This window comes from Panthera leo, chromosome A1, assembly GCF_018350215.1.
Source record: "Panthera leo isolate Ple1 chromosome A1, P.leo_Ple1_pat1.1, whole genome shotgun sequence".
Classification (NCBI taxonomy): domain Eukaryota; kingdom Metazoa; phylum Chordata; class Mammalia; order Carnivora; family Felidae; genus Panthera; species Panthera leo.
In genome coordinates, this window is record NC_056679.1 from 14,369,038 (window position 1) to 14,394,524 (window position 25,487).

Genomic DNA, 25,487 nt, shown 5'->3' on the forward strand with positions numbered 1-25,487 from the left:
TGGCTCGGAGCCTGGAGCCTGTTTCCGATTCTGTGTCTCCCTCTCTCTCTGCCCCTCCCCCGTTCATGCTCTGTCTCTCTCTGTCCCAAAAATAAATAAAAAACGTTGAAAAAAAATTTAAAAAAAAAAAAAAAAAAAAAAAAGTAAATAAACATTAAAACATAAAATAAGTGTTGGGGCACCTGAGTGGCTCAGTTCATTAGGTGACCAACTTCGGCTCAGGTCATGGTCTCGAAGTTCGTGAGTTCAAGCCCCATGTCAGGGTGTGCTGACCGCTCAGAGCCTGGAGCCTGTTTCAGATTCTGTGTCACCCTTTCTCTCTGCCCCTCCCCTGCTCGTGCTCTCTCTCTCGCTCTCGAAAATAAAATAAACATTAAACAAAATTTTTTTAATAAAATGTTAAATTTAGGAAATAGACTGTCTTAATGAGAGGGTGAGAGCACAATATTATGTTGATCACAGCCTAATATTTACCGTGATGCCATTTGAGAGTCATTTAGAATACATATGTATTCTACATGTGTGTATGTACTCTGACTGAGTCCAAAAAGGATCGGATGTGGGCCCCCTGAAGAGAACTGTACAGATTTCTGGAAAGTAAGTGAGTTTCACAAGATTTTCTATTATTGTTTAATACTTCCCTTTCAGAAACAAAATTAAAGTCAAGCAAAGCATGTTTGTGGATTTAGTCCTTCCGCGACTATTTAAAGGCTATGTACTGAGTATAGGCACTGACCAAGAGACTAAACTGTGTTTAATTTTACCCCTGTCTCCCCACCCCCATCCCAGTCCTCTTTCTGGAGGAGTAAAAACCCAAGCCATAGTTATCTATTGTTAGAGCAACTTTGGCTGTTCTTGATACATAAAGCTAGGGTATTGGAAATTTTCTAACCAGGGCAGCTTTAACAATAAAATTACTGCTTTTTTTTTTCTTTCAAGTAATTCTCAAGAGTTTATTGTTCATGATGTGAACCTAGCCAGAAATGGTCTCTTCCCTCTTTTATAATCATAAATCTTGCACTGGGGAGATAAAGTGTGATGGTATCTTTGTGAGTGCGATTTACTTAAATAGTCACACTTTGTGTATGAGTGGACACCGTGCAAACAAATGGATACATTAAAATTGGACAGCACTTAAAGAGATTTAATAATTCATCCTATTGCCTCTGCAAATAAAAGAACCAAAGCCCCGTTTATGCAATTGCTAAAATATGGCAGATAATGATGCATTCATGTTTAATATTACTAATAAATTTGAAAATTCACATTTTTATTGATAAACATTTTCTTGAAATGCAGTCTAGGCAGACAGATTGTTAAATTTAAGTACTTTATAAATGAGATTTGTAGATAGTGATGCGATTAGTGGCAGTGCTGTGTCGAGAGCTATCTACAACCTTACCTGCACTCCTAAGCACTCAGCAATGAGTTTCGTATTTCACTTTTATGTGCAACCAAATTGCACACAATTTTAGGGGAAAAATTAGCATGGTAACAGAGTAATGATCATTGTAAATATCGTGCTTCTCCTTGTTGACTTAAATTACATGCTAACAGTATTTTGGAAAAATATTTCTGTTAGTCTAGCTTAGTATATTGAATTTTTTTGCCAGTGGAATTTATATATAGAAGAAATACATAAATGTCCTATAAGATTATGTCTTTGAAATACACACCAAAAAGAAAAAAGGCATGTTATACAGTCCACACAGTTTGAGATCCAAAATTATTTTTATTCATTGGAAGCCATAAAATCTCATTAATATTTCTATCTGCATAGGCTTTAATAAAATATTGTGTAGCTCAAGATGCCCAAAGAATTATTTCCTCTTTGGGTTAGTTATCTCCAAAATTTCAAAAAATTTTTGAGAGAAATATATCCATACCTTATAAGACACTACATAATATTTCAGCGTTCATCTTAAAATAGCATAGCATGCCAAGATATATTTTCCGTAGTGAAAATTTGTCCATACAGAAGTCATAGTGATTGCCCTCTGTATTGACTGGAAAATATGATTTTCTGAATTTTATTTTGTATCATTGGTGGACTTTATGTATCATTCTTTTTTCCCAAGATTCCAGAAGCTTATTTCATTAGAGATCCCCATACGTTCCTTCTTACCAAGGACTTTATTAAGGTATACATGCTGTATTCAGTGTTAAAAGTGTTCTTTGGTCTTCGCTGCATGCATGCACTCACAGGTTTAACATTTCCACATTTAACCCCAGCTTCTAAATAAGAATAGTGACTTGGGTAACGGAAGCATGTTTGGAAGGAGAAGCAAAGCTTGTCTACAAAATACTAACACTTGGATGATTCTGCACCCCGAGAGAAGAGCGCCTGGTGAATTTTCTGGACTTCTTTCATGGCTGACTTGGGATACACTTGCATTGTCAGAGAGTGTGTTGACCTCTCTGGTTGATGCATATTGATTGTGACAGTCACTCTCCTTCCCCTGCAGGCCATGGAGGCACAGATACAGAACTTTGGACAGACGCCATCTCAGTTGCTTATTGAGCCACATCCACCTCGGAGCTCTGCCATGCACCTGGTAAGACGTAGCAGCTTGCTGAAAGTTTTCCGCTTTCTTTGTACCTGGGTACAGGTCAAATAAAACAGTGATTTTAGCAGCATTTTTAAAGGCTTCTCAAAATATTGGTCAACTCTGCAGGCTTCAGTATGTGCTGATGCCCTATGGAGAAACAGAAGGGAGTGCAATTCTTACCTTTAAGTTCTGCAACGCTAGCCTAATTTGGGATTCACAAAAACAGCCCTCTTCTCTGACTCTATGTGCCTCTGCATAAACTCATTCATATGCATACAGGCACCAAAATTAGATTTGATTTACAAAGTAGGATGAAAATGTAATATAAACACAATATGATATTGCCCAATTTAATCTTCTGGGACAAGGTGGAGTAGAGGGGAGTTAGTTCATTTTAAGAAAAGGAAAGACACATAAAGGTAATTTGTAGTCACTGCAGAGAGACAGTGGAGTTAAGAACAAGGGCTCCAGGGCCACTTGGGTCAAACGCCGGTTCTGCCTCTGGCTGGGGAATGACTTGGGCAAGGTATTCAACCTCCCTGTTGATGTTTCAGCATCCGTTACGTGAAAGTAAAAATACCATTTGCCCTCAGAATGTCATGACTTCACACTGGAAAGCACTTAGACCAGCACCTGGCGTACAATACATTCTCAGTAAATGTTAGCTGGTGTCATCATCGTCATTAGCTACTCATAGTAAAACTTTTATTCTAGTTTTACAAGGGAAAAGGTAACATTCTTTTCATTCTAATCTGAATTTTCAATGCTCCCTCCCTTTTCATAGCAAGACAGCCCTTTTTCAGTTTACTAGCAAAGTGTATTACATTTCCCTCTTTAATTTGAAAATGGTAATTTTTTTTTTCTGAGAAACTTCTTTTTTTAATTTTTTTAATGTTTATTTTTTATTTTTGAGAGAGACAGAGAGACAAAGTGCAAGAAGGGGAGGGACAGGGAGAGAGGGAGACACAGAATCCAAAGCAGGCTCCAGGCTCTTAGCTGTGAGCACAGAGCCCAATGCAGGTCTCAAACTCACAAACCACAAGATCATGACCAGAGCTGAAGTTGAACGCTTAACCAACTGAGCCACCCAGGTGCCCCCTGAGAAACTTCTTTAGAAGGAACTTATTTTTTAAACTGTGGCTTTTTACTATTATTTTTTAAGCTGAAGTGAAAAATGCTTGAAGGAAAAAAAGGTGTTTGCAGAATGAATTAAAGTTCATCTGTTTCTCTAGGTAATTATCAAGGCAGCAAGGATCCTAATTTTGGGGTAAAGAGCTCTGAAATATGGTTCATAAATATGTGCAAACAAATTTATAAGCTGTTCAGACCTTTAATTTATTTTATCAGTTACTTAACACGTTTGTATTGAGTTCCTTCTGTGTGTCAGGCATGACGCTAAGCGTTGGCAATACAGAGGTGACCGCGTACTCTAGACCTTCAAGGAATCGATAGTCAAACTCCTAGTGAAACACGTAAATAAATGTGTTTGTGTGAAACCATGTTTTTTCTCTCTCCAATGGCTCCGTTTCAGCACCCTTGAGTAGTCACTAATGAACTCTTCGGATTGAGATTGGTCCTCGTGTGTGTGAGAAAGCAGAAAGGTTGTCACCAAGCACACTGTTCCATACAAACACGCAGTCCCAGTGTAGACGTGGGGATGCGGCCTTGGAGCCTCAAGCCTTGAAACGAAACATTTTTAATAAACTGTCCAAGAGAATATCTCTAACACTTTATTGTATGAAATGCTTTGGCAGGAGAGCTTTATTCCCGTGTTAGTTGTCTCTGTTTAATAATAATAATAAAAATACTTATCCTGGAGAAATGCCCAGTCAGGATTCATTGCTTTCCTGGGGAACATTGTTAGAGACTAAATTGGCATGGAACTGTTCATAAAGGAAACGTAGGCCTCGCAAGTTCGTGGAGCAGACGATTCATATGTGTAGAAAACAATCACAAAACATTTATGAAAGCTAAATCGTGGTTATTTCCAGCGTCCCTATTTTGTGTTTTTGGTGCAGTAATGTGTTGCAGTGTTTTATAGTGCTGAAACAGTAGGACGTTATAACGTCTACTTTCTCTCAAGTCACGTGCTAGACGTTTGAAAACGCAGATTAAGAGAAGAAAGGGGGCAGCCCTCAAGGAAGCACCCAGTCTAGAAGGGGAAAGGGGGTGTTGACTGTACCCAGTCAGTACTGCCCCAGCAGAGACGTGTACAGACCTCTGACAGGGAAGGCTCTTCGCTTTTAATGATTTAGGCTGGAGCCAGGAGCCCAGATCAACCAGGTAAAAAATGCAAGTACCGACCAGTTCACTTTCTTGTTCATGTAAACGTTGTCAGTAACCAATTTTTCCACCAAACTGATGTTTTCGCGACGCCGACCAATGTATTCTACATCACACGACAGATCTGTAAGCGAACTTCTCACACCGCGGTCGGGCGATACTTAAATTGAGACTGGCCGTTAATGCTTCGGTGTCCCCCGCCAGCGACCACACCGAGTCCTTGCCCTTCTCCCTGCGCCGTCCCCAGAGGATGCAAGTTCGCCTCGCTTTGCTCCCTGCTCGTGCTGGCCTTGTCTGTGCTTACCTCCACCTCCCCAGAGCTCTCACTAACCATGTCATCCCTTTTGTCTCCTTCTGCCCTCTTCCCTTTCTATTCAACAGTGTTTCCTTCCACAGAGTCCACTCATGTTTAAAGATCAGATGCAACAGGATGTGATCATGGTGCTGAAGTTCCCGTCCAATTCTCCGGTGACCCACGTGGCAGCCAACACCTTGCCCCACCTGACCATCCCTGCGGTGGTGACCGTGACCTGCAGCCGACTGTTTGCAGTGAATCGATGGCATAACACAGTAGGTAAGCAGGCGTCTAAGCAGGTGACTTACGGAAGGTGTCTTACGAGCTGCAGTTAAGTTAAGGTAAGTGTGCTGAGGGCTACCTAATATTCCAGATCGTCTACAAAAAAGCAGTAGAGCAAATAATTGCCAAACCTGGCGAAGTGAGTCTCGTGTGTCTTACTCACTACTGCTATATGTTAGGGCCTCGCCTCACAGAATGCTTGGCTACTGGTTAAGTAGTCAATAAATATTTGATGAATTAAAGCAGTTCTACAAATAATTCAGGTCCTCCCATCCTCCTGTACCTCAGCCCTGCAAACAAACAAACAAACAAAAACACTTTTATCCCATATTAAATGAAAGTGAGTTTGAATCTGGATTTCCTAGATGCTGGTTTCGAAATCTTTTTCTTCCACCTAATTTATTTAGCAAATATTTGGCCACTGTGTGTCACATAGTCATGAGCACTGGGAGAACAGCAGTGAACAAGACAGACCCCACTTTCCTCCTTGGGTGGAACTGAGAGTCTTTGAGAAAAGACAACATCTAAATTGTTCAGTGATTTCCCACGTGTTTTCTTTAAGCGCATTCCTGAAAGTTCCGGCTAGTACATCTTGAAATGATATAATTCTGTTGTCAAAATTAGACATATTAATACTTACCTAACCAGGACAGAAATGGATGTGACCAAATGATTTATTTGGCCAAATTCACCCCTTAAGGTCTCCCTGGAAGCCTATCTCCAGGGCTAAATGGATGAGTCCATGGTGAATTAACCCGAAGTCTCCTCTTCTACCGACTTCTGTATTGCTCTGAAAAACGGTATCATTTATATCACAACTTAATCTTCTAAGAGGCTCTAAATGCACTTTTTTTATATTTATTGGTGATACTCTCAACATGAAGTATAACTACTTCCATTTGATCAGAAATATGCAACAAACATCTTAAGAAAAAAATAAAACTATTATCCACGGTAGTCTTAGCCTTTAGAAATGTTTTGCACTGAGAAAAAAACTATGAAGGATTCATTTTTTCGCTAGCATTGTTCAAAAGTATTATATATGTTATATAATCACATGTAAAAAATTATGACTAATGAACTCAATCAAGCCCTAAATATTAATCCTCTAAAAGTAGCTTTTCCTGAGCTTAAGGTCTTAGGTGTGTGTCATTTCTACTTACCTTCAACTGACTTGTCATATATTGAGTGAAGCTGGGAGCCCCATCTCCCCCTCTGCCCTGGCCTAGGTGAGCCCGGCCACGCTCACACCCACCACTAGGTGCAGGCACAGCCTTTCTTAGATTTCAGGCTCCTTGGTTGCCCAGAAATCTTAGCTCTCTGACGGGTTCAAGAAATGTTATGATCTTCTATTTTGTGCTGTTTTTTCATGTTGTTAGAATGAGAACAACACTCTTTTCAGCTTTCCACTTCTCAGTGGAAACCAGGAGTCCCCGTTGTGATGATTTCTTTTGAGAGTATCTACAAAGATGTGTAGTATGACAGTCATTCTTACAACAATTTGCCAAATAACTTCTAAGCCATACTTTTCCACAATCATCATGAAACACTGCATCTTAGGAAATTCCCCCTTTCCGAGAATTTTATGGTAGTTTTCTCCTTCTGTTTAAACTTTAGGCCTCAGAGGAGCTCCAGGATACTCCTTGGACCAAGCACATCATCTTCCTATTGAAATGGACCCCTTAATCGGTACGCTAACCACAAAAATACATTTTCATGAATGCTGGCTGTGCACAGATTCCTGTGCACTTACTACAAAAGACAGTCGAATGGCAATTTTTCTGCCATAAAATTAATGTGCAAATAACATGAAATTACCATCAAGGGGCTGTGTAAATTATATGCCATCTAACAACTTTTTGGTATTTACGACAATTATTTGTGGCATTTTCTTGATATTTTAGGAGGTTGTTTAAGTTGGTTCTAAACAAGGCAAATCATTCCAATTTGTCCTTTCTTTCTGCCTAAACTATTCTTTGACAACTTTATATTATTTGAAATAGGTAAGGCCTCAAAAAAAATTATTAAAGCAGGGGCACCTGGGTGGCTCAGTCGGTTAAGCGTGCGACTTTGGCTCAGGTCATGATCTCACGGTTTGTGGGATCGAGCCCCGTGTCAGGCTCTGTGCTGACAGCTCAGAGCCTGGAGTCTGCCTCGGATTCTGTGTCCCTCTCTCGCCATGCCCCTTGCTCATGCTCTCTCTCTCTCTCTCTCTCTCTCTCAAGAATAAATAAAACATTTAAAAAATTTTTAAAATAAAAAAATTATCCAAGGAAACTAATATGAAGGACATCTTTTCTAAAAATCTCCATTCAACAGGGCCAACTTTTTTAAATTAAAGATTTCATATGAATTGCAAACTGTGAGCTGTAACTCTTTGCAACAGATAATGGAAATATTTTAAAATCACATACACATTTATTAGCACGGGATCCTGAGCAAGCCCCTTAATTTTTCTAGGCCTCAGTTTCCTATCTGCAAGATGGCTGATCATGATGTTTGTTCTGCCTTTCTCATGGGATCATATAGGGAACTAAATTAGAAAAAAGTTGAAAACGGTATGAAATATTATAAATCCATATACAAGTTTTGGTATTCTTTTCTTAGATTAATTCACCCTTCATCTCTGAACCCAGAAATAAATTAAAAGGTGGCCAGTTCAGTTAGTTACTTATACCCCTACACAAAATAGCATTTACATGTCTATGGGAAATTATAAGGTTTAGGACTAGGAATATTTTTAGAGTCTAGTCCAACTATTCCTTTGTCCGAGAGACTTCAACAATGTCACATACAGCTAGAAGGTAATCATGGAAAAATTAGCAACTCTATTCTCATTAATCAAGACCAATTATGCAGTTTTCAAGTGACTCAGAACCTTTGATTTTCTTTTCCTTTCCTACCTTTTTGTTGTTGTTGTTCCATTTGGGGGGGCTTACCTCCCTAGTCGTTATTATTGTACCGTTAGAGGGAATCCACAAAGAGTGGCGCTTCAGTCTAATTGGCGTTAGAGAGTGCGGGTGATCTCCTACGTCTGCATCTTCTGTTTAAGAATTCAGCCCAGGGATTTCGTCTGAAAGGACAGAGCAGAGCACGGGACAGGCTGGCATGCAGACAGGCACTGGGGAAATCAGACGGCGTCTCCGAGTTCCTGACTTTATTCAGATTCAGTCCCAGCGCTATCCCCTGATTCTCTGCCTGTCTCTTTCCTCCCCAATCCTTCTCCCATGTTTTTTATTCCTCTCCTCCCCTGCCAGCCCATTCTGGAAAGGCCTTCTGTTTGTTGACAATCCAGGTCTTTAAGGCTGCTGACCTAAAGCTCCCTGTGGGGCTGCCCACATAACAACATCCCATGCTCAAACCCTTCCCCCTTTTCCTTTTCCACATGAGTTGTAAATGCCATCAGAAAATGACAGATTGGGGCAAATATTAAGACTTTTTTTTTCCTTACATACCATACTTCACATAATGTTTATTCCTCCTTTATTGTGGAACTTGTCGGACACTAATGAACTTGTGCATAGTGAACATGGATACAATTAAATGCTTTCAAATATTTTTTTACTTTATTTTAAATTCATTATCTGAATTCTTCATATTGTTGTTATTTATTGGTGGAGAAAGAACTTAAATTTCTGACAACTTTTAAATATGTAATATGGTTCATAAATAGCCACTGCTGCTAAAAAAAAAAAAAAAAAAAAAAAAAAAAAGCTTATGTTCCTCATGGGGAAATGTTAAAAATCTTAATAATCTTATAGCCTCAGAAACCCATTTCTAGGTAAATGAAGCATAAAAATATTCCTCCGGTAAGTGTTTGATGAAACCCTTGTGGAGTCCTTCTTTAAATTCTCTTTTCCATTTATGTTTAGCCAATAACTCTGGTGTGAACAAACGGCAGATCACAGACCTTGTTGACCAGAGTATACAAATCAATGCACACTGTTTTGTGGTCACAGCAGATAATCGCTATATTCTTATCTGTGGATTCTGGGATAAGAGCTTCAGAGTTTACTCTACAGAAACAGGTAAGCTTAACTATAAAAGACCTTAGTCCCTTCCAAATGCCTATTGTTCTGTAAAATAAAATCATACTTAATAATGTAGGCATTTTCGTCTTGAGTGCCAAGATCCAAATTAAATGTTCACATTATAAGTGACTAGTTATAATGCCATCCATTCCAAACCTCAGCATGAGTCCTGATTTCATAGGACAAATAGGACTATTGTCCCTTTCCCAAATCAAATCCAGTAAAAGACCTTAAACCTCCCTCCCCTTAGTCTGACCCAAACCCTGGGGACTAAAAATCACAGTTGTGTTGTTTTAGAAGTCATTTCCTTAAAAATCCCAAGTAACATTCTTGTATTGTTTTTCAGAAGAAATTCAAGAAAGCATCTGTAGCTAAATTTGAATTAGCTTATAAATGTTCACGTTTACAGATTCCCTTTTCACAAATCTAGTAAAATAAAATTAAGCTTATTACCATTTAAAGGAAAATAGCAAATGAATTAAACCCACCCTTTCTGTGTTTCAGGGAAATTAACTCAGATTGTGTTTGGCCACTGGGACGTGGTCACGTGCTTGGCCAGGTCGGAGTCATACATAGGCGGGGACTGCTACATTGTTTCTGGGTCTCGAGATGCTACCCTACTTCTCTGGTACTGGAGTGGGCGACACCATATCATAGGGGACAACCCGAACAGCAGTGAGTATTTGTCTAGAAGCGTCCCCTCAGACAATACATTTATTTAAACATACTTTGCCTTTTTTTATTTTTCTAACAGCTTTTCCTGGGGTTGTGAGACTTTTAAAAAAGGAGAGCTTTACGTAGCAAAAATGTTTCTTAGAATGTCACTATGTTCAAAGTACAAACAAGGGCAACCACTGTAACCTTCAACCTGGGAAAAGTCCCAGGTCCCCTCACATTGGCCCTCTCTTTGGCAGCCCATCCCCAATCTCCCAATGTCTTTATCCTTCAGAAATCTCTTTCAGTGTCACCTGGTCCATTAAACTTCTTATAACTGCTCTCAACTGAATATATTCTCTCCCTTCTCTGAATTTCCTCAGAGTGTCTCAGTGAGGACACTTCTTACTTTCTACCACACAGTTGAGTAAATATCTCTGTTTCTTCATTTAACAATGATTGAGTACTCCCTTCAGATTAGGCATTGGGAAGGCAAAAACTGAAGGAGACAATTTCTTTGTGATGATTCCTGAGTATTCTTTATTCACCAGCGCTCCCTAAAATATCCTATAGGAAAAGAATGGGGGAGGGGACTCCAGAGTAAAATAATTTTAGAAAACTCTGCATATACTCTTATTCTCTAGGTAAGTTCTGAAAGTCTTACACAAATAAATGTCGAAATTTGTTTAACCCACTCTGCTCCTGGCAGAATAGTTATTATTCTTTGGAACTGCTGTTTTGAGGAAACACTGAAATGGACTATGAGTCTCTCTCTTTCCATTCTCAGTCTCTGGTTCCTGGCAAAGTGACACACATAATGTTTTTTTCAATAAGTATTGTTAAACGGAGAACTAGATATTGAAGGAAGATGGCGACTCAGGAGGACGCTGGGCCCACCTCGTCCGGCTGATCACTTAGATTCCACCCACATCTGCCTAAATGGAGAACTAGATAAGAGATTGCCTAGAAATAGTCACTGTTTTTAATTACCAAGGTTTCAATAGTTTCAATGCAAATATTTCCTATAAAACAGAGAATGGTTTCTGGAAAGCGTTGATGATGTCTGGTGCTTAAACCAGGGCGATTCTAATTGTAATTCATACATTGGTCACAGCTTAAAGAATACTCCGAAACCAACTGAAACATGAGCTTGGGTCATATGTACAACAAGACAGAGATAAGAATTTTCCGGGGATGCTGTGTACCTGCCACTGAAATATTCTAAGAGCAGATGAGAAGTGCACGAGATGCTGTGTTCCAGCCACGTGGCTGGAGCCTAGCTGAGGATGAAAGCCCAGTTGTACAATCTGTCCACCTTGCCAGTCCCACCCACCCCCCGACTCTTACACATTTTGACAGGAATATTGCAAAAATAGGAAACGGCTTTTCATTGCTAGGAGCCAAGGCCCTATCATAGTAAAGAAGAAAATAGAGAAATATATAGAAATATATACATATGAATGAAGATAGTGGGAGATGAACTAGAGGACCAAATGTTACATGGGGTTTTATTCGTGCTGCCCATAGCTGGAGCTGAAGAACAGTAGATGAAGAAACTCAAGGGTACCATGGAATCATGTTTCTTAGCATAGATACCAAATAAGAGAGAGTGTGTGCGTCTTACGTATCAGCCTCTGCTTTAAGTTGTGAACTAAGATGTGATGCTGGTTTGAGAGAAAAAACACTCAGCGTTGCGTGCTTTCCAACCAGCTCAAATAATTAGCTACCATGTCTACGTTATAACAAATATACTCTAAATACTAAAAAATTAACCTCCTTATTTATTCTTTTCTATAATATCCCTTAAAAAAACAGAAACTTCATTTTTAGCCGAATTCTAGTCTGTGTGCCTGTGTGTGTATGTGCGTATAAGACATTTGATCAACCATTGGTGGCTTTCTTATTCTCAAGCATTGTACGTTATCACACGTATTCTATCCGAATTCATTTTTTCATATTTATACATCTCCTTTATTTTCATAGTAGTGTAGCATTCATTAGAAAAGTTGAATTAAGTAGCAGGCCCGTGTGGTACCTTCCATCTGTATTGATAAAAATTATAAGTTTTTAAATTAAAAAATATTTTTAAGAAACGAAATAGTGCTTTTTATTTTAAGTTTACTTTGAGAGAGAGAGAGCTCAGGCACACGCAAGTGGGGTAGAAACAGAGAGAGGAGGGAAATGGAGAAAGAATCCTAAGCACGCTCCGTGCTGTCGGTGCAGAGACTGATACGGGACTCCATCCACGAACTGCGAGATCATGACCTGAGCTGAAGTCAACAGTCAGATCCTTAACCAGATGAGCCACCCAGGTGCCCCCAGAGTAGTGTTTTAAATTTCTTTCAATAAATCTTCAAAATGAAGCTCAGAAATGATGAAAATGATATTTCCAAAAAGAGGATTTATTTCTTAAAACTCCCATCTGGTAGCCAAGATAAGATATTTTATATATTGCACTGCTATGAGGTAAAGAGTTTTAATGTTAAATTATAGTAATTATCTGTGTTAGCTACTTTACTTTATGTTATCTTCTGATGATCTTTTAAGCCAAAAGATAATTAACAATTGCTGTAGCTTTGGTCCCTCAGTTATCAAGAAAAATTAAATATAGTAATATTTAGACTGTTTAAAGTTCCTTACAATGGGAGCTTTCTAAATGAAAATATTTATATTAATCCTTAAGAAGAAAACTGTGAACATTGTATTTGTTAAAATGCAGCATTTTATTTAAGCTTTCAATAAAGACAAGATTATCCTTAAGGAATTAAGGATATTATCAAAGTATATTATTTATTATTGCCTCCATTTATAAGAATTTATTTTTGATCAAAACTGTTGTCATCATTATGAACATAAACCACTTCCTAAAACCCACCCTGTCAAAACTTGCTTGGACATTTAATATGGACATATATCATAAGGCTTTATTTCATCCATCATCCTTAATGTAAGGTGAAAAATTGCTCTTCTAGAATAAACAGCATGATCACCTGAAGTGTTCGTCAAGCAACAAGCATGTATGGAGTGCCTCCTGGGTGCTAGTCCTGCCTTAGCAGCTGAGAATGCCGGGTAGTCAAAGTCTCTGACCTGTGGTTTACAAAAACCTATATTGTACTAATCTCCAAACTGCTTTTTCTGCTTGAACGTACTAAACACATAGAGTATTTCTTACACGGATCATAAATTGCCATCAGATAATAATGTTTGGTCTTATACTATGAAATGTTTAGTCTTCCACCTGGGGGACAAATTGATAATTATATAAAAACTAGTATCAGCTTCTTACCCTATGAATAATTGTAATAGTAAAAAAAGATTAATAATTGGTCATATTTTGTACTTGATTGACTTGACCGATTTATGACTTTACCTAATCTGTTAAAATAGCCAACTTAGCAGCACATATATGCATGACTAGAGAGACCACATATATTGGTCCAGCCACTGTTTGTAAAGGCAGCCTCTGCACACACAGAACTGACGGTCACATCAGGGATCAGCCGTGGGTGTTGACATAAACATAGTCCTTGCCATCAGAAAACTCACAGCACGAAAGGAAAGGATTTTTTGTTTCTGTCCCAGTTTAATCTATTCTAGCCACCAATTCACAGGTCAGAGAACCAGGCCGTATGTGTTTTCTATCTTATAATGCATTGCTACTCAAGACGAAAAAGCTCGTTATGTCTAAATTCATATTAAAGTGTGTGACACAATGCCCTTCGTTTTTGAGGGTTGTATATATTAACCTAGACTTGAAGGGGGAAGTCCTAGTGTGAAACATAATATCCCAGTAGCTGTTAGAATCCCAGGATTGGTCATAGTAAGGACATTGAATTGCTTTGTATGTCAGAGGCCAAATCAGATGTATATTCAGCACCACATAAAATGATAGGATCCATTTACTCACTTTCTCAAGATTAATTCAAGTGGCTCTCTAATATATTTATGTCTCTTTCGCATTGTCTGTATTCTTTTTTAATGGGTGGCTCTGTTGCTACCACAGAGAAAATATTTCTAATGTTTGTGGATTTCTTAGGTAGGTGCAGAAAGAGTTTTATGGTTTCATTGTGTCAAATATATTATCGTGACTAATTCAGACGTCTCAGAAATAGTCTTTTCCTAATTATTTTCATAGTTTTAATGAATTTTCCACAAAGACCATGAAAATTTGTACACAGATTATTACAAAGAGTTTCAGACCATAAAAGAAATAGGCAGATGCTGCGTAACATAGGTTACAGTTGAATTATGGTTGTTTTATTATATATTTTATAATACTAATATCTAGTGTTATTCTTGCAAACTTGTGACTTTGAATATAGAAAATTTTCTTGGAGATTTGAATAGGTCCCTGACTAGATAACGAATTGCAGAGATGTGAGGGACAGATGCTTTCATCTGAAACACTCTTTTGCACAAATTCTGAAACTAATTTGGAAGTGATAAAAATTAATTTGCGCACTTTAATTGGAAGCAGGCTACTGCATGAAAGAAAGGAGAGCAGAGCAGGCAATTTGTGCTAAAAGCTGATTGAATTTTTTGTCAGGTAGGTATCTTGGACTTGGCCGCTTATCCTCCCGAGCCCCTCTTTGCAATATATTACAACCCATCTCTGACTGGTGTTCTTTAAAAGGATCAATGCTATTCCTGTTGAATCCCTGGAGCCCAAAATTTCATTGATCTTGGGACTTGACATTTCTCATTACGTGCCGTAGCTTCCAACAAGATAGTCACAAGAGGGGCAAGTCAACATTGTTGTCTCTTCAACAGACACTTAAAATACACTGGGACCTCAGCTCTAAATCCAATTTGCTTTCAAATTGTGTGGCTTTAGTGTTTATACCACATATGAGGTGCTCTGTAGAGAGTTTGCCGATACATACATATGACATTTTTAAAAATCACAGCAATAGGAAACTTTGCAAGAGAATTTACTGCTCATCTTTTCAAATCCCATCTACAAATATTCATTGAGTAATATACATAAGACGTTAGTATGCCTTTTCAATTTCACTTTTTAAAAACAAGTCTTTTAGCTCATATATAAGCATTATGCAGACTGAAACGAGAAGCCCATTGAAAAGGAGACTCCAGCTGTGCACACATCCCTTCCCTGGGCTCCCATTGTGTGAGCTTCAGCTCTGGACACTGACCCTCCTGCCAGCCACAACCTGTCACTAAACATCTGCCAAATCGTATCCCTGTCTTTGTTTGCATCCAGCCTTCTTTGAATATGGCTACCCTGGTGCCCAGCTCATGACCACCACTAACCAGTGGTATTGTACCAGGCGAAAGCGTGCACAAAGAACGGTCCAGAGATTTTTAACATCTGTGTATCTTTGCCGCACTTCTCAGAGCAAGGGACTTATCTAGGGCTTATTAAATGTATTAGAGGGAAGAGTTATATGTGAACAATCTCTAACTCCTAGGACTTTCAAAACTGATGTCCATAGTGTAACTTCCTTTTCTCAGCCTCCTATCCCCTTAGCCTACCATTGGGACACTTTGTGGGGTTTGTGACTAAGAAGGGGACTGACTTGCCACTTGGTCTCTGCCTTGCCTTGCCTTGCCTTGTCTCGCCTCCACTCCCCTCCCCTCCCCTCCCCTCCCCTCCCCTCCCCTCCCCTTCCCTTCCCTCCCCTTCCTCTCCTCTCCTCTCCTCTCCTCTCCTCTCCTCTCCTCTCCTCTCCTTTCCTTTCCTTTCCTTCCCTGGAACTGAGGCTGTGAGGCTCTTTGGCTTGGGTCAAAAGCAATATATATTAAAACACACACACACACACACACACACACACACACACGAGTAACTAATACGATCTCTTGGTCAGAGAGCTTCAGATCTGCACCAGGAGGCAGTGGGGGTGTCTCTGGGCATTATGCAAAGCTCTACTCCCTTGGATTATACTGTTGACTATTTGGGGAAGGTAATGGCAGGATACTAATGTGCCTTGACCTGGATACAGGGTCAGGACTTAAAGGGAAGAGATTTGCCCTGCCACAGCAGGGCTCAGAAGTGGTCTGTGTCATCTCTGCAGGACAAGAAGAACTTAGAATGAATGAATAAACAGGCGCATATCTATCTTCTATTTTTCAGTGAATATGTAATAAAATGAAACCATATCGTGGGATGTTTTCCAACCCAGGTGATGTTTTTTATGTGGGTCACCCTTTGGCCTGTGGAAAACGTGGGCCCAGCCATTTTTGGTCCTTGGGCCAGACCTCTGCAAGTGGCTGTGAGGGCACTCTCCGTAAGGGACTCCTCATGGGCACAGTTCTTCTGAGCGATCCTGACAATTGCCTAACAATTTTTTTGAATAAACCTTGAAGTCAGGTAGTGATTAAAATGCCTCTTCTGGGGTTTCACGTCTATTTCATGTAGGCATAAACATGAACGAAAATACCTTTTCCCATGACCTAACGAAGGTTGTAGATAAAATCAGGTCATACATCATCAAGACGTTCGCCTTCTGACTCCAGTAGAACCGTGCTGAGGATCATAGATTGTAGAAACTCTGCTGTTTTTGTTTAGCTCTTGATTCAGAAGGACCAAAGCTTCCCCCTGCATACTAGTCGCCCCACAAATAAGGCTTAAAATAATAAGAACCATGAGTATCTTTACTTTGATCATTTCTCTAAAAGCAGAGACCATCTCACTGAAAAAGTTCTCCTCGTCAGTTCCACGTGAATAACAGCATCTAATAACTTTGTACTGTTTTCATCATCCATTTTGGAAAATATTGAAATGGCTTTTGCTTAATAATGAGATGGAATCTGTTTATAATAAGCCTTTTGTATTTGGACTTTCCAAATACTTGTCTATAAGCAATGTCAAAGTCGGCATGTTTGTTCTTTATGATCCACAGCAATTCCGTCACACAAGAGCTCTTCTGTTTGAGGAAATGCTGGGGGATGAGGGCGATGGTGTTGTGGTCCTGGGATGGGGGGGGCTCACCTGCGCCTTCCCCCTCCCTGTGCACGGGCCCTTTCACCCCCAGCTACATCCATCAATTGTGATGTGACAGTGACAGAATATTCCCAAGATTTTGAATGACTGTTGGGGTGTGTGACATCTGTCCCTGGCAGTGAAATGTCCCTGGCAGGAAAATATGCTTTTTCCCCCTGATGCAGGTTTCTCAATTCAAAACCCCCTGCATAATACTTTCTTTTCTTTTCTCTGTTTTAAATCGGGAAATAATGCTTTCAGAGGCCCTAAACAATATCCCCTAATAGTTCTGTTCCACACTTTATTCAAATGATCTGGGGAGATTGTCACGAAAAAAAAATTTTTTTAACTTTCTAAATCAGATGCAAACTTTTGAAAACCTTATTTCCTAATAGAAAATATATTATATACATAAAGAATAGTTTTATACATGTTTTTCAATTCCCTGCAAGAGAAGTAGATTGCTTTTTACTTTTTTCTGTAGCATATAAGGGAAAAGTTTAGAAAATTCTTTACTTTATGCAAATTTTATTAAGCATATAATTTCAGGATTTTTCATTTGACCAGTCTCTCGCAAGACAAAATAATCACTTAGAAAAATTAAGGGTAGGGTCACCTGGGTGGCTCAGTCGGTCGAACTTCTCGTTCTTGATTTCAGCTCAGGTCATGATCCCAGGGTCATGGGGTCGAACTCCACTTCAGACTCCACACTAAGTGTGGAGTCTGCTTAGGACTCTCTCTCTCTCCCTCTCTCTGCCCCTTCTTCCCCACTCGCACACATGCATGTGCGCTCTCTCCAAGTAAATAACCTTTAAAAAGAAAAGAAAAATTAAGGGTGATATTACACAGAAAGTGTTACTTCTCATTTTACCAAGGAACTCAGGGCCTCTTTGAAGCATAATTTTATAAATATGTTTCAGACAAATCTGGGACTGCTGGCAAATATAAATCGACGCTTTGCCAATATTGAAACACATTATAGCAATGTACATAAACTTAGAATAAGATGACACGCTCTCTGGGGCTACCATCCCCCTCCTCCCATACTCCATCAAAGAGATGCCTCAAAAGCAAAATGGAAACTGATGGATCTGAGAAAGCTCACATGAAACTGAGCAGTTCCTGGAGAGACAGAAGATGGGTAGGTCTGAAGGAGGAGGTCTTGGCAAACCAGAGGGAAGAGCGTTGTGTGTCTTGCAGGGTAAGGTGTCTTAGTTACGCTCTTTCCTCCCAGAATTTTCCCAGACCCATTGTTGCCTTCCCTCTGGTCGCAGTGGGGCATAGAATTGGACAACCAGTGTGGCTTCTCAGTGCCACGGGCCACATCAGTGCCAAACAAGGGGCTTTCAGGAGGCAGGCACGATTCCCAGGCCTTGAACATTCACTTCCCCCATCCTGCCCCCTCCACAATGAAGGCCAGGCATGGCAGCCCAGGAGACAACCCTCAGAGCAGTGTCAACCCCAAAACACAGGGTGGCTCTCTAAGAGACAAGAATTGGGTGCAAGGGGCGCGGGGCACGCCATCCAGAATAGGATTTACAGAGAAAAACAGGCCAGTATGCAAGGAACTCAAGCACCATTTAAAAGAAGATCACAGGGGCACCTGGGTGGTTCAGTGGGTTGAGCATCCGACTTCGGCCCAGGTCATGATCTCACGGTTTGTGGGTTCGAGCCCCACATCGGGCTCTGTGCTCAGAGCCTGGAGCCTGCTTCAGATTCTGTGTCTCCCTCTCTCTCTGCCCCTCCCTCACTCATGCTATGTCTCTCTCTGCCTCTTAAAAGTGAATAAACGTTTAAAAAATGTTTTAGTAAAAAATAAAATAAAAAATCACAAACTCAATAACCGGGTGAGGCAGAATGAACAGAAGAGAAAAATAAACAGAACTTTTAAGATACAACTTTTAAAATAAACAGTCTAAAAGAGAGGACCAAACTTACTAGTAATGTTCTATATTTCTTAAGCTAGGAGGTGACTACAAATGAATGTATTTCATTCTTTTAATTTCATGCATGTGCTATAAATATTTATATGTAATTGATTTCTTTGAATTATTTATTTCTAAAAACAAAGGAAGATCAGGACACTTTGTGGGAGCTACCAACTTGAAAAGAATTTGTGACCCTGGAAAAAAAAATTAATTAATCTACAGAAGTGTTCATCAAACTTGACTGTTACACTGATCCTTTTTAAAGAGAACAAAATTGTTATTAACGCCAAAAAACAAAAACAAAATGAAACGAAAATAACCTCTGGCTTTGAGAAATGTGTTCTAGGACCCCACAAACGAGTCTGAGAAACATTGACTTAATCAGTTCATCTTAAGTTTTAAGACATATGTAAATTTTAAATTGCCACAGCATAGATGTTAGACAGCAAAAAAGAGATTTCATCTTTATAACTGATGAAAAAATATTTTTAGAGTATCAGTGTGCCTGGGTGACTCAGTCGGTTAAGCATCTGACTCTAGATTTTGGCTCAGGTCATGATCTCACATTCCCTGGGTTCAAGCCTCGTGTTGGGCTCCACACTGACAGTGCAGAGCCTGCTCAGGATTCTCTCTCTCCTTCTCTCTCTCAGAATAAATAAATAAATTTTAAATAAATAAACATATGTGTGTGTGTGTGTGTATCATCAAATTATAAACCTGAAATTTAAAATTTTTCATAGAACTTTATACTCCCAAGAAAATATCCACAGACCTCAGGGTACAGGGACCCTAGTTTGAGAAATACCAAGAATTCTGGAAGAGTTGCAGTTATACGACCGAGTTCCAACATGCCTTTTCAAGGAGAAAAAGTAATGGTCAATAATACTGATAGCTTAAGATGAAATATACATAAAGAGTATAAAAAATAATAATAATATAATAAACTCTTTGCTAAGATGATACTGTAGAATAAACTAAACAACACAGCCAGCTAAACCAATGTCAGACAATAGGAGTCAGCTAGAACTGTTTAAAAATTAGGACAGAAATGGGCAACATAACACATTAATAAGTGTGATGTTAATGAAAAATGGAAATACCGGGGTGTTACAAGGCATTGATAAATATTTGTTGAATCTGATTCAGTGGTTCAAGTCCAAATTGTATTGTTACTAAGTATTTCGCATCCTGCTTTCTGATCGCCCCACCTTCAGCAGAATTTCACTTCGGTGAATCTTTTAGGCCTTCACATATGCCCAAGGCGACCAGCACTGGCTTTCTTTTCCCATCCACCAAACAGAACCACTCAGAGCCCTACCCATTCACCTTCCACAGTGCCTCTGTGACTTTCTGTTGTTTTCTTTTCCTTCACATGTCTGCACCCAAGCCTGTAGAGACCCCTCATTTCTGTCCCAAACTGGCTTCTCCAATCGGTTTGCCCCCATACGACAATGTTGGGCATAATGCCCTCTCAACTTTGCTGACCCTTCTCACACAGTCTTTGTGCAGGTTACTCACCAGATAGTCTGATATTCTCTTCCCAAGGAGATCTTTTGATCCCTTTTGTACTCTGCGAACACAATCTGTTCTTCTCCACACTTGGCATTGTCGAGTGCCTCCACTGGAAAGCCTGGGAAAGGCCAGGGTTGTTTGATGAGTTGTCAAGAGTTTCAGGGTATGCCTTATGCCTCCTCTTTATACTCCCAGCTCCTAGTCTCCTTAGAGAATGCCTTTCACTTAAAAGTCATCCATTTAATGTTTGTGAAAGCACTTAGCAGTGAAAATGCTTATGGCACGTAATGCAGTTGGACTTTTAGCTAGGTTTGACTTTATTAAGTCAAGTGGAAACTTAAGATGATCATCTCTTTTTTTTTTTTTTCTTTACTACTTACCTCTCACCTCAGAATCAAAGCGTGTCAACCTGTTTTGCTGGAGATTTTAGGGAAAATTTTTAAATGCGTAAAGGCATGGGTTTCAAAATTAGACAGCTTCAACACTTACTAGCTGTATGAACTTGTGCAGATTGAATAACCTTGCAGAGCCTTAGGTTTCTAGCCATAAAATAAGTATAATAAGTGTACCTACTTCCTATGAATATTGCCATCACCAAATGAGATAATGCATATAAATACCTTGGCAGCCTTGGTGTGTTTCCTAACAATAGGAAGAAAAGAATAGCTGTCACCACTGTCATAATGTTGTAAGCCCATCACATTTGTTAACTTATTTAGGCATCTGAACAACCCATGTAGTAGTTTTACAGAAGTAGTAGGTTACAGATGAGGAAACAGTAGAGAGGTTAAGCAACCAGCTCATGGTTACACAGCTAGTAAATGCCCATAATAGATGTTCATGGTTATTATTGTAAATGCTTGACGTAGTGGTGTAGCTCTTCGTTTCTGCCATTGGTCTGTAGTAACCCACTGCTGCTGTTTCCTTGCAGGTGACTATCCTGCCCCAAGAGCTGTCCTCACAGGCCATGACCATGAAGTTGTCTGTGTTTCTGTCTGTGCAGAACTTGGACTTGTTATCAGTGGTGCTAAAGGTCAGAAGGCATTTCTTTTGTTTTAAGTCTTTAAAAACTACTACTTTCTCAAGTTAACCATGATTTATGATTTATTTCCTTTAGGAAATAGACATTGCCCTGTATAGACAATGTAATCCCTAGGTTCATTGCAACTATTTTGTTTTATTATTACTTACTAGTACTAATATCAAATATATATGAAATTTTATGTAGTATTTTGTGGTCACCAGCACTCTAGCCAGAACCCTGGTAAATTCAACTGCAACACATCCCTATGATGCAGCCATTAAAAATAACCTATAAAAGATGGGGGAAGATATTCATGATGCCGTGGGGGCCCTGAGGGAAGTCAGGTTGCTTATCAGACATGGCCCTGGACCCCCCTCCCTCCAGAAGCCCCTTCCTTCATCAGGCCCGGGACTGTGTTGAGGTCGATGGGAAAGGAAACATGATTACTTGGAGTTTTTGACTTTTGGTGAAAGAAGCGTTGTTTCAAGAAAAGTTAGGAAACCTGGATTCTAATTCTGGATCAGACACCAATTCACTGTGAGAGGCTCTGGGGCAGGAAGGAGCCTAACGCTCAGGAAAAACTTCAAGAAAACCAGAGGGGCCGAGTAGATGCTGTCTCAGCGGAGTTAGAGAGAAGGCTGGCAGGCCGGGGACCAGTGGCACAAGAACTTGCGATGTTCCTCTTATTTTGAGTGTAGTGGGAACTCACTGGAGATTTTTAAGCAAGGTTGATCGTATTTGGTTTTCAGGAGCTTATCCTGGCTGCTTTGTGGAGAATAGATGTAATGTCTGAAGGTAGCGACAGTGTTTTTCACTTTTGTATGTAAGAGTAAATAACCCTATGGACACATAGGATATTTTCAATAAATGTCTTTTTAACTAAAAAATAAGTAACGATAAGTGTAATATTATCCTATCCTGTAAAGTGAAAGGAAAAAAAAAAAGGAAAAGGAAAATACAGACACATGGTAGGTATAGAAGAAAACATTAATTTTGTATAGGTGATGGGTGATATTAGAGATGATTGCTGTTTTCTTTTTCTTTCTAATTTTCTGTCTTTTCTATCATGCACATCTATTTAGTAAAAATTTAGGTATAGCTTTACAATGCCACTTGTTTAATAAAATTCCCACCTACTGGAGTCAGTTGAAAAATATAATTCATTAGCTGTCTTTATGAGTTTTTTTTTTTTGATTGGGAGACAGGTAATACCAAGCTATATTAACCAGTTATTTTTATGAACTTGACTAGTGAAATTTTTATCTTATCAACACAATTTCTACCAGGAGGAAGGAAAAAAAAATTGGAGCAAAATAAGTCAGCCCCCTACTATTTTTATTCTCTCACTTCACTATTCACATTTAAAGACAAAAAGTGTTTTTACACTCTGAATCACTTGTTTTACAGTCTGAATCACTTGATTAATTATCTTAACTTTGCCTTTTACATTTAATGTATGAATTGTAGAAAAGGTGAAACTCATTACGATAGGAATGTATTTATGTGGTATAATGTTAAAGTTTTGATGAAACTAAAGAAAATTAGCAGTTGTGTGGATAATTCTAAACTTTGAAGAAACATTTCTAAAATCGCATTAAGAGAAAACTTTGGGACATACAGTGTTTTAATCTCACATTATCTATGGACTGTATCCTTTTTTAAGAATATTATCTCACGTAGAAAAAGACCAAGTATCTCCCTAGATGAAAAGTTGAGAAGGTCAGCTCAGAAGACACAGCTCCCTGTGTTTGTTCTGTTTAAATATAACATCAGTGCCTGGCTCCCGCCAGCGTACCTCTTTTCTTTTCTGCCTCCTTCCACAAATCTGAGTGTATATACCCAGGTAGGGTCAGTGTGTTTGTAAGAACCCATAGGTGACTAGTCATTATGAGTGACTCTGGCCGTTGATATCCTCCTTCTGCAGAGGGTCCTTGCCTTGTCCACACCATCACTGGAGATTTGTTGCGAGCCCTTGAAGGACCAGAGAACTGCTTGTTCCCGCGCTTGATTTCCGTCTCTAGTGAAGGCCACTGTATCATATACTATGAACGAGGACGATTCAGCAATTTCAGCATTAATGGGAAACTTTTGGCTCAGATGGAGATCAATGATTCAACACGGGTAGGTCTGCACGTTCGGTGCTAAACAGGGACTGAAGCCATCAGATTGAAGATCGACTATCTCACATTAAGTGATCCATAATACAGTTTCTCTGGTATCCAGATAAAGAAATGTGTGGTGGTTTTAAAAGCAGGTAGATTCATGTAGATTGATGCTTTGAACAAACCCAAAGTTCATTTAGTCCCAAGTAGGTAACTCTGTGAATTTGATTTTAGAGATGACAGCTTTTGTTTGATGAGGGTCAGACCCTTAAGGAGATTTTTCTTCAGCTCTTTTGTAAGCAGTGCTACACCCCCTGACATTAAAAGTGAGTTTATTGTCAAAGAATCTTATCTTCAGAACCCTAGACCAAAAGTACATGTACCAGATTGCCCTTCGCTCATAAGTGAATTGTAATTATTGGTTTATCATTATTAAAAGCTGTTTTGAAATGATGCCTCTGCCATTTGTTCTGAAAGTCTTGACATTGTTGATATTCAGACTTAACAGAACATCATGTTACTTAATTCTCAAGTTCTTCCCGGATTAGATTGATAATATTCTCTTTGGGACGTCTGTTATTTTGTAACCTTAATTGGTTTTAATAAGATCCTTTGTTTATGTAAGAACTCTGATGAATTCCACATTGGAAATTTTGTAGACTGCACTTGAGAAAACTTGGACAAATGGCTAAAAGTAGAAAATAATTATGAGGGAACTGAATTGAGTGCTTTTCAGTAATGACCATTGACCATCTGGGAAAATCTGAGAGAAATGGCTGCTTTTCTGCCTTTTCTGAAGGCCATTCTCCTGAGTAGCGATGGCCAGAACCTGGTGACCGGAGGGGACAATGGTGTGGTGGAGGTCTGGCAGGCCTGTGACTTCAAGCAGCTGTACATTTACCCTGGATGTGATGCTGGCATTAGAGCAATGGACTTATCCCATGACCAGAGGTGAGCCACATGAAGGAGAAATGTAATCACTTGACAACTGTCCTTGAAAGTCCTGTACCTTCTACCAAGGGTGAAATGTGCTGTGAATAAGTCTCCAGCATCCAGATGGAAGAAAGGCTAGCACAGAAAAGGGTGAATTGAGGAGGGTAGTAAATGCTCTAGGAAAGGATTCCTGTAAGATGAAAACAGAGGAAGAGAATAAGGCAGGGGGAAGAAAGGAAGGAATGGGTCAGAGGGAGACCAGGCACATCAGACACTGCCCAAAACAGGACTGTTCCCACTAACGTCCCTGCTCGAAGATCCTCACTTAGTCTCAGGGTCCACAGGCTTCCCTTCTGGAAAGCAGAGACACGTGTGTTTCAGCAGAGGCGCGTTTCAGCTCGAGTCATACTTGTAGCTAGCAGTTCCCAGCAGAATGCTCAGTGTAGACCAGAGCTGGCCTGTTTTAAAAAGATACAAAACAGGGCACCTGTCAGTTAGGCGTCTGACTCTTCATTTCTGCTCATGAATTCACACTGAGCACAGAGTCTGCTCGGGAATCTCTCTCCCCCTCTCTCTGCCCTCCCCTGTTCATGAACTTGGGTGCTCTCTCTCTCAAAATAAATAAACATTTAAAAAAGAATAACAGGGGCACCTGGGTGGCTCAATCAGTTAAGTATCTGACTCCGGCTCAGGTCATGATCTCACAGCTCATGAGTTGGAGCCCTGCATCGGGCTCTGTGCTGACAGCTCAGAGCCTGGAACCTGCTTCAGGTTCTGTGTCTCCCTCTCTCTCTGCCCCTCCCCCGCTCGCACTCTGTCTCTGTCTCTCTCAAGAATAAATAAACATTAAAAAAAAAAAGAATTGGTATGGGAATTAATTAATTTGATTTTCCATGGTTCCTCAGTTGGCAACGGGATTTTACTGTTTCCTAAAATTCACCTTGGGGTTTATTA

The 25,487-nt window shown here is 39.6% G+C and overlaps 1 protein-coding gene and 1 long non-coding RNA gene across 9 annotated transcripts in view; one reads left to right on the forward strand and one right to left on the reverse strand.

Annotated features, from left to right (window-relative positions):
• NBEA (neurobeachin) overlaps positions 1–25,487 on the forward strand; it is a 683,574-nt gene that overhangs the window by 655,152 nt on the left and 2,935 nt on the right. For 3 of the 8 annotated variants that reach the window (XM_042952224.1, XM_042952435.1, XM_042952286.1), the window contains 9 exons: positions 2,079–2,141; positions 2,466–2,555; positions 5,214–5,406; positions 7,027–7,098; positions 9,282–9,437; positions 9,945–10,115; positions 21,406–21,507; positions 23,423–23,619; positions 24,400–24,551. In XM_042952224.1, coding sequence (XP_042808158.1) covers positions 2,079–2,141; positions 2,466–2,555; positions 5,214–5,406; positions 7,027–7,098; positions 9,282–9,437; positions 9,945–10,115; positions 21,406–21,507; positions 23,423–23,619; positions 24,400–24,551 — 1,196 coding nt within the window. The remainder of the gene's footprint in view (positions 1–2,078; positions 2,142–2,465; positions 2,556–5,213; positions 5,407–7,026; positions 7,099–9,281; positions 9,438–9,944; positions 10,116–21,405; positions 21,508–23,422; positions 23,620–24,399; positions 24,552–25,487) is intronic. The other 5 variants (XM_042952503.1, XM_042952694.1, XM_042952557.1 and 2 more) reach the window with 3 other exon arrangements.
• LOC122228082 lies at positions 2,518–17,045 on the reverse strand. The gene is made up of 4 exons (XR_006206419.1): positions 16,493–17,045; positions 8,313–8,482; positions 6,050–6,199; positions 2,518–2,599 (listed from the first exon to the last, which is right to left on the reverse strand). It is a non-coding gene; the product is annotated as an uncharacterized LOC122228082 (long non-coding RNA).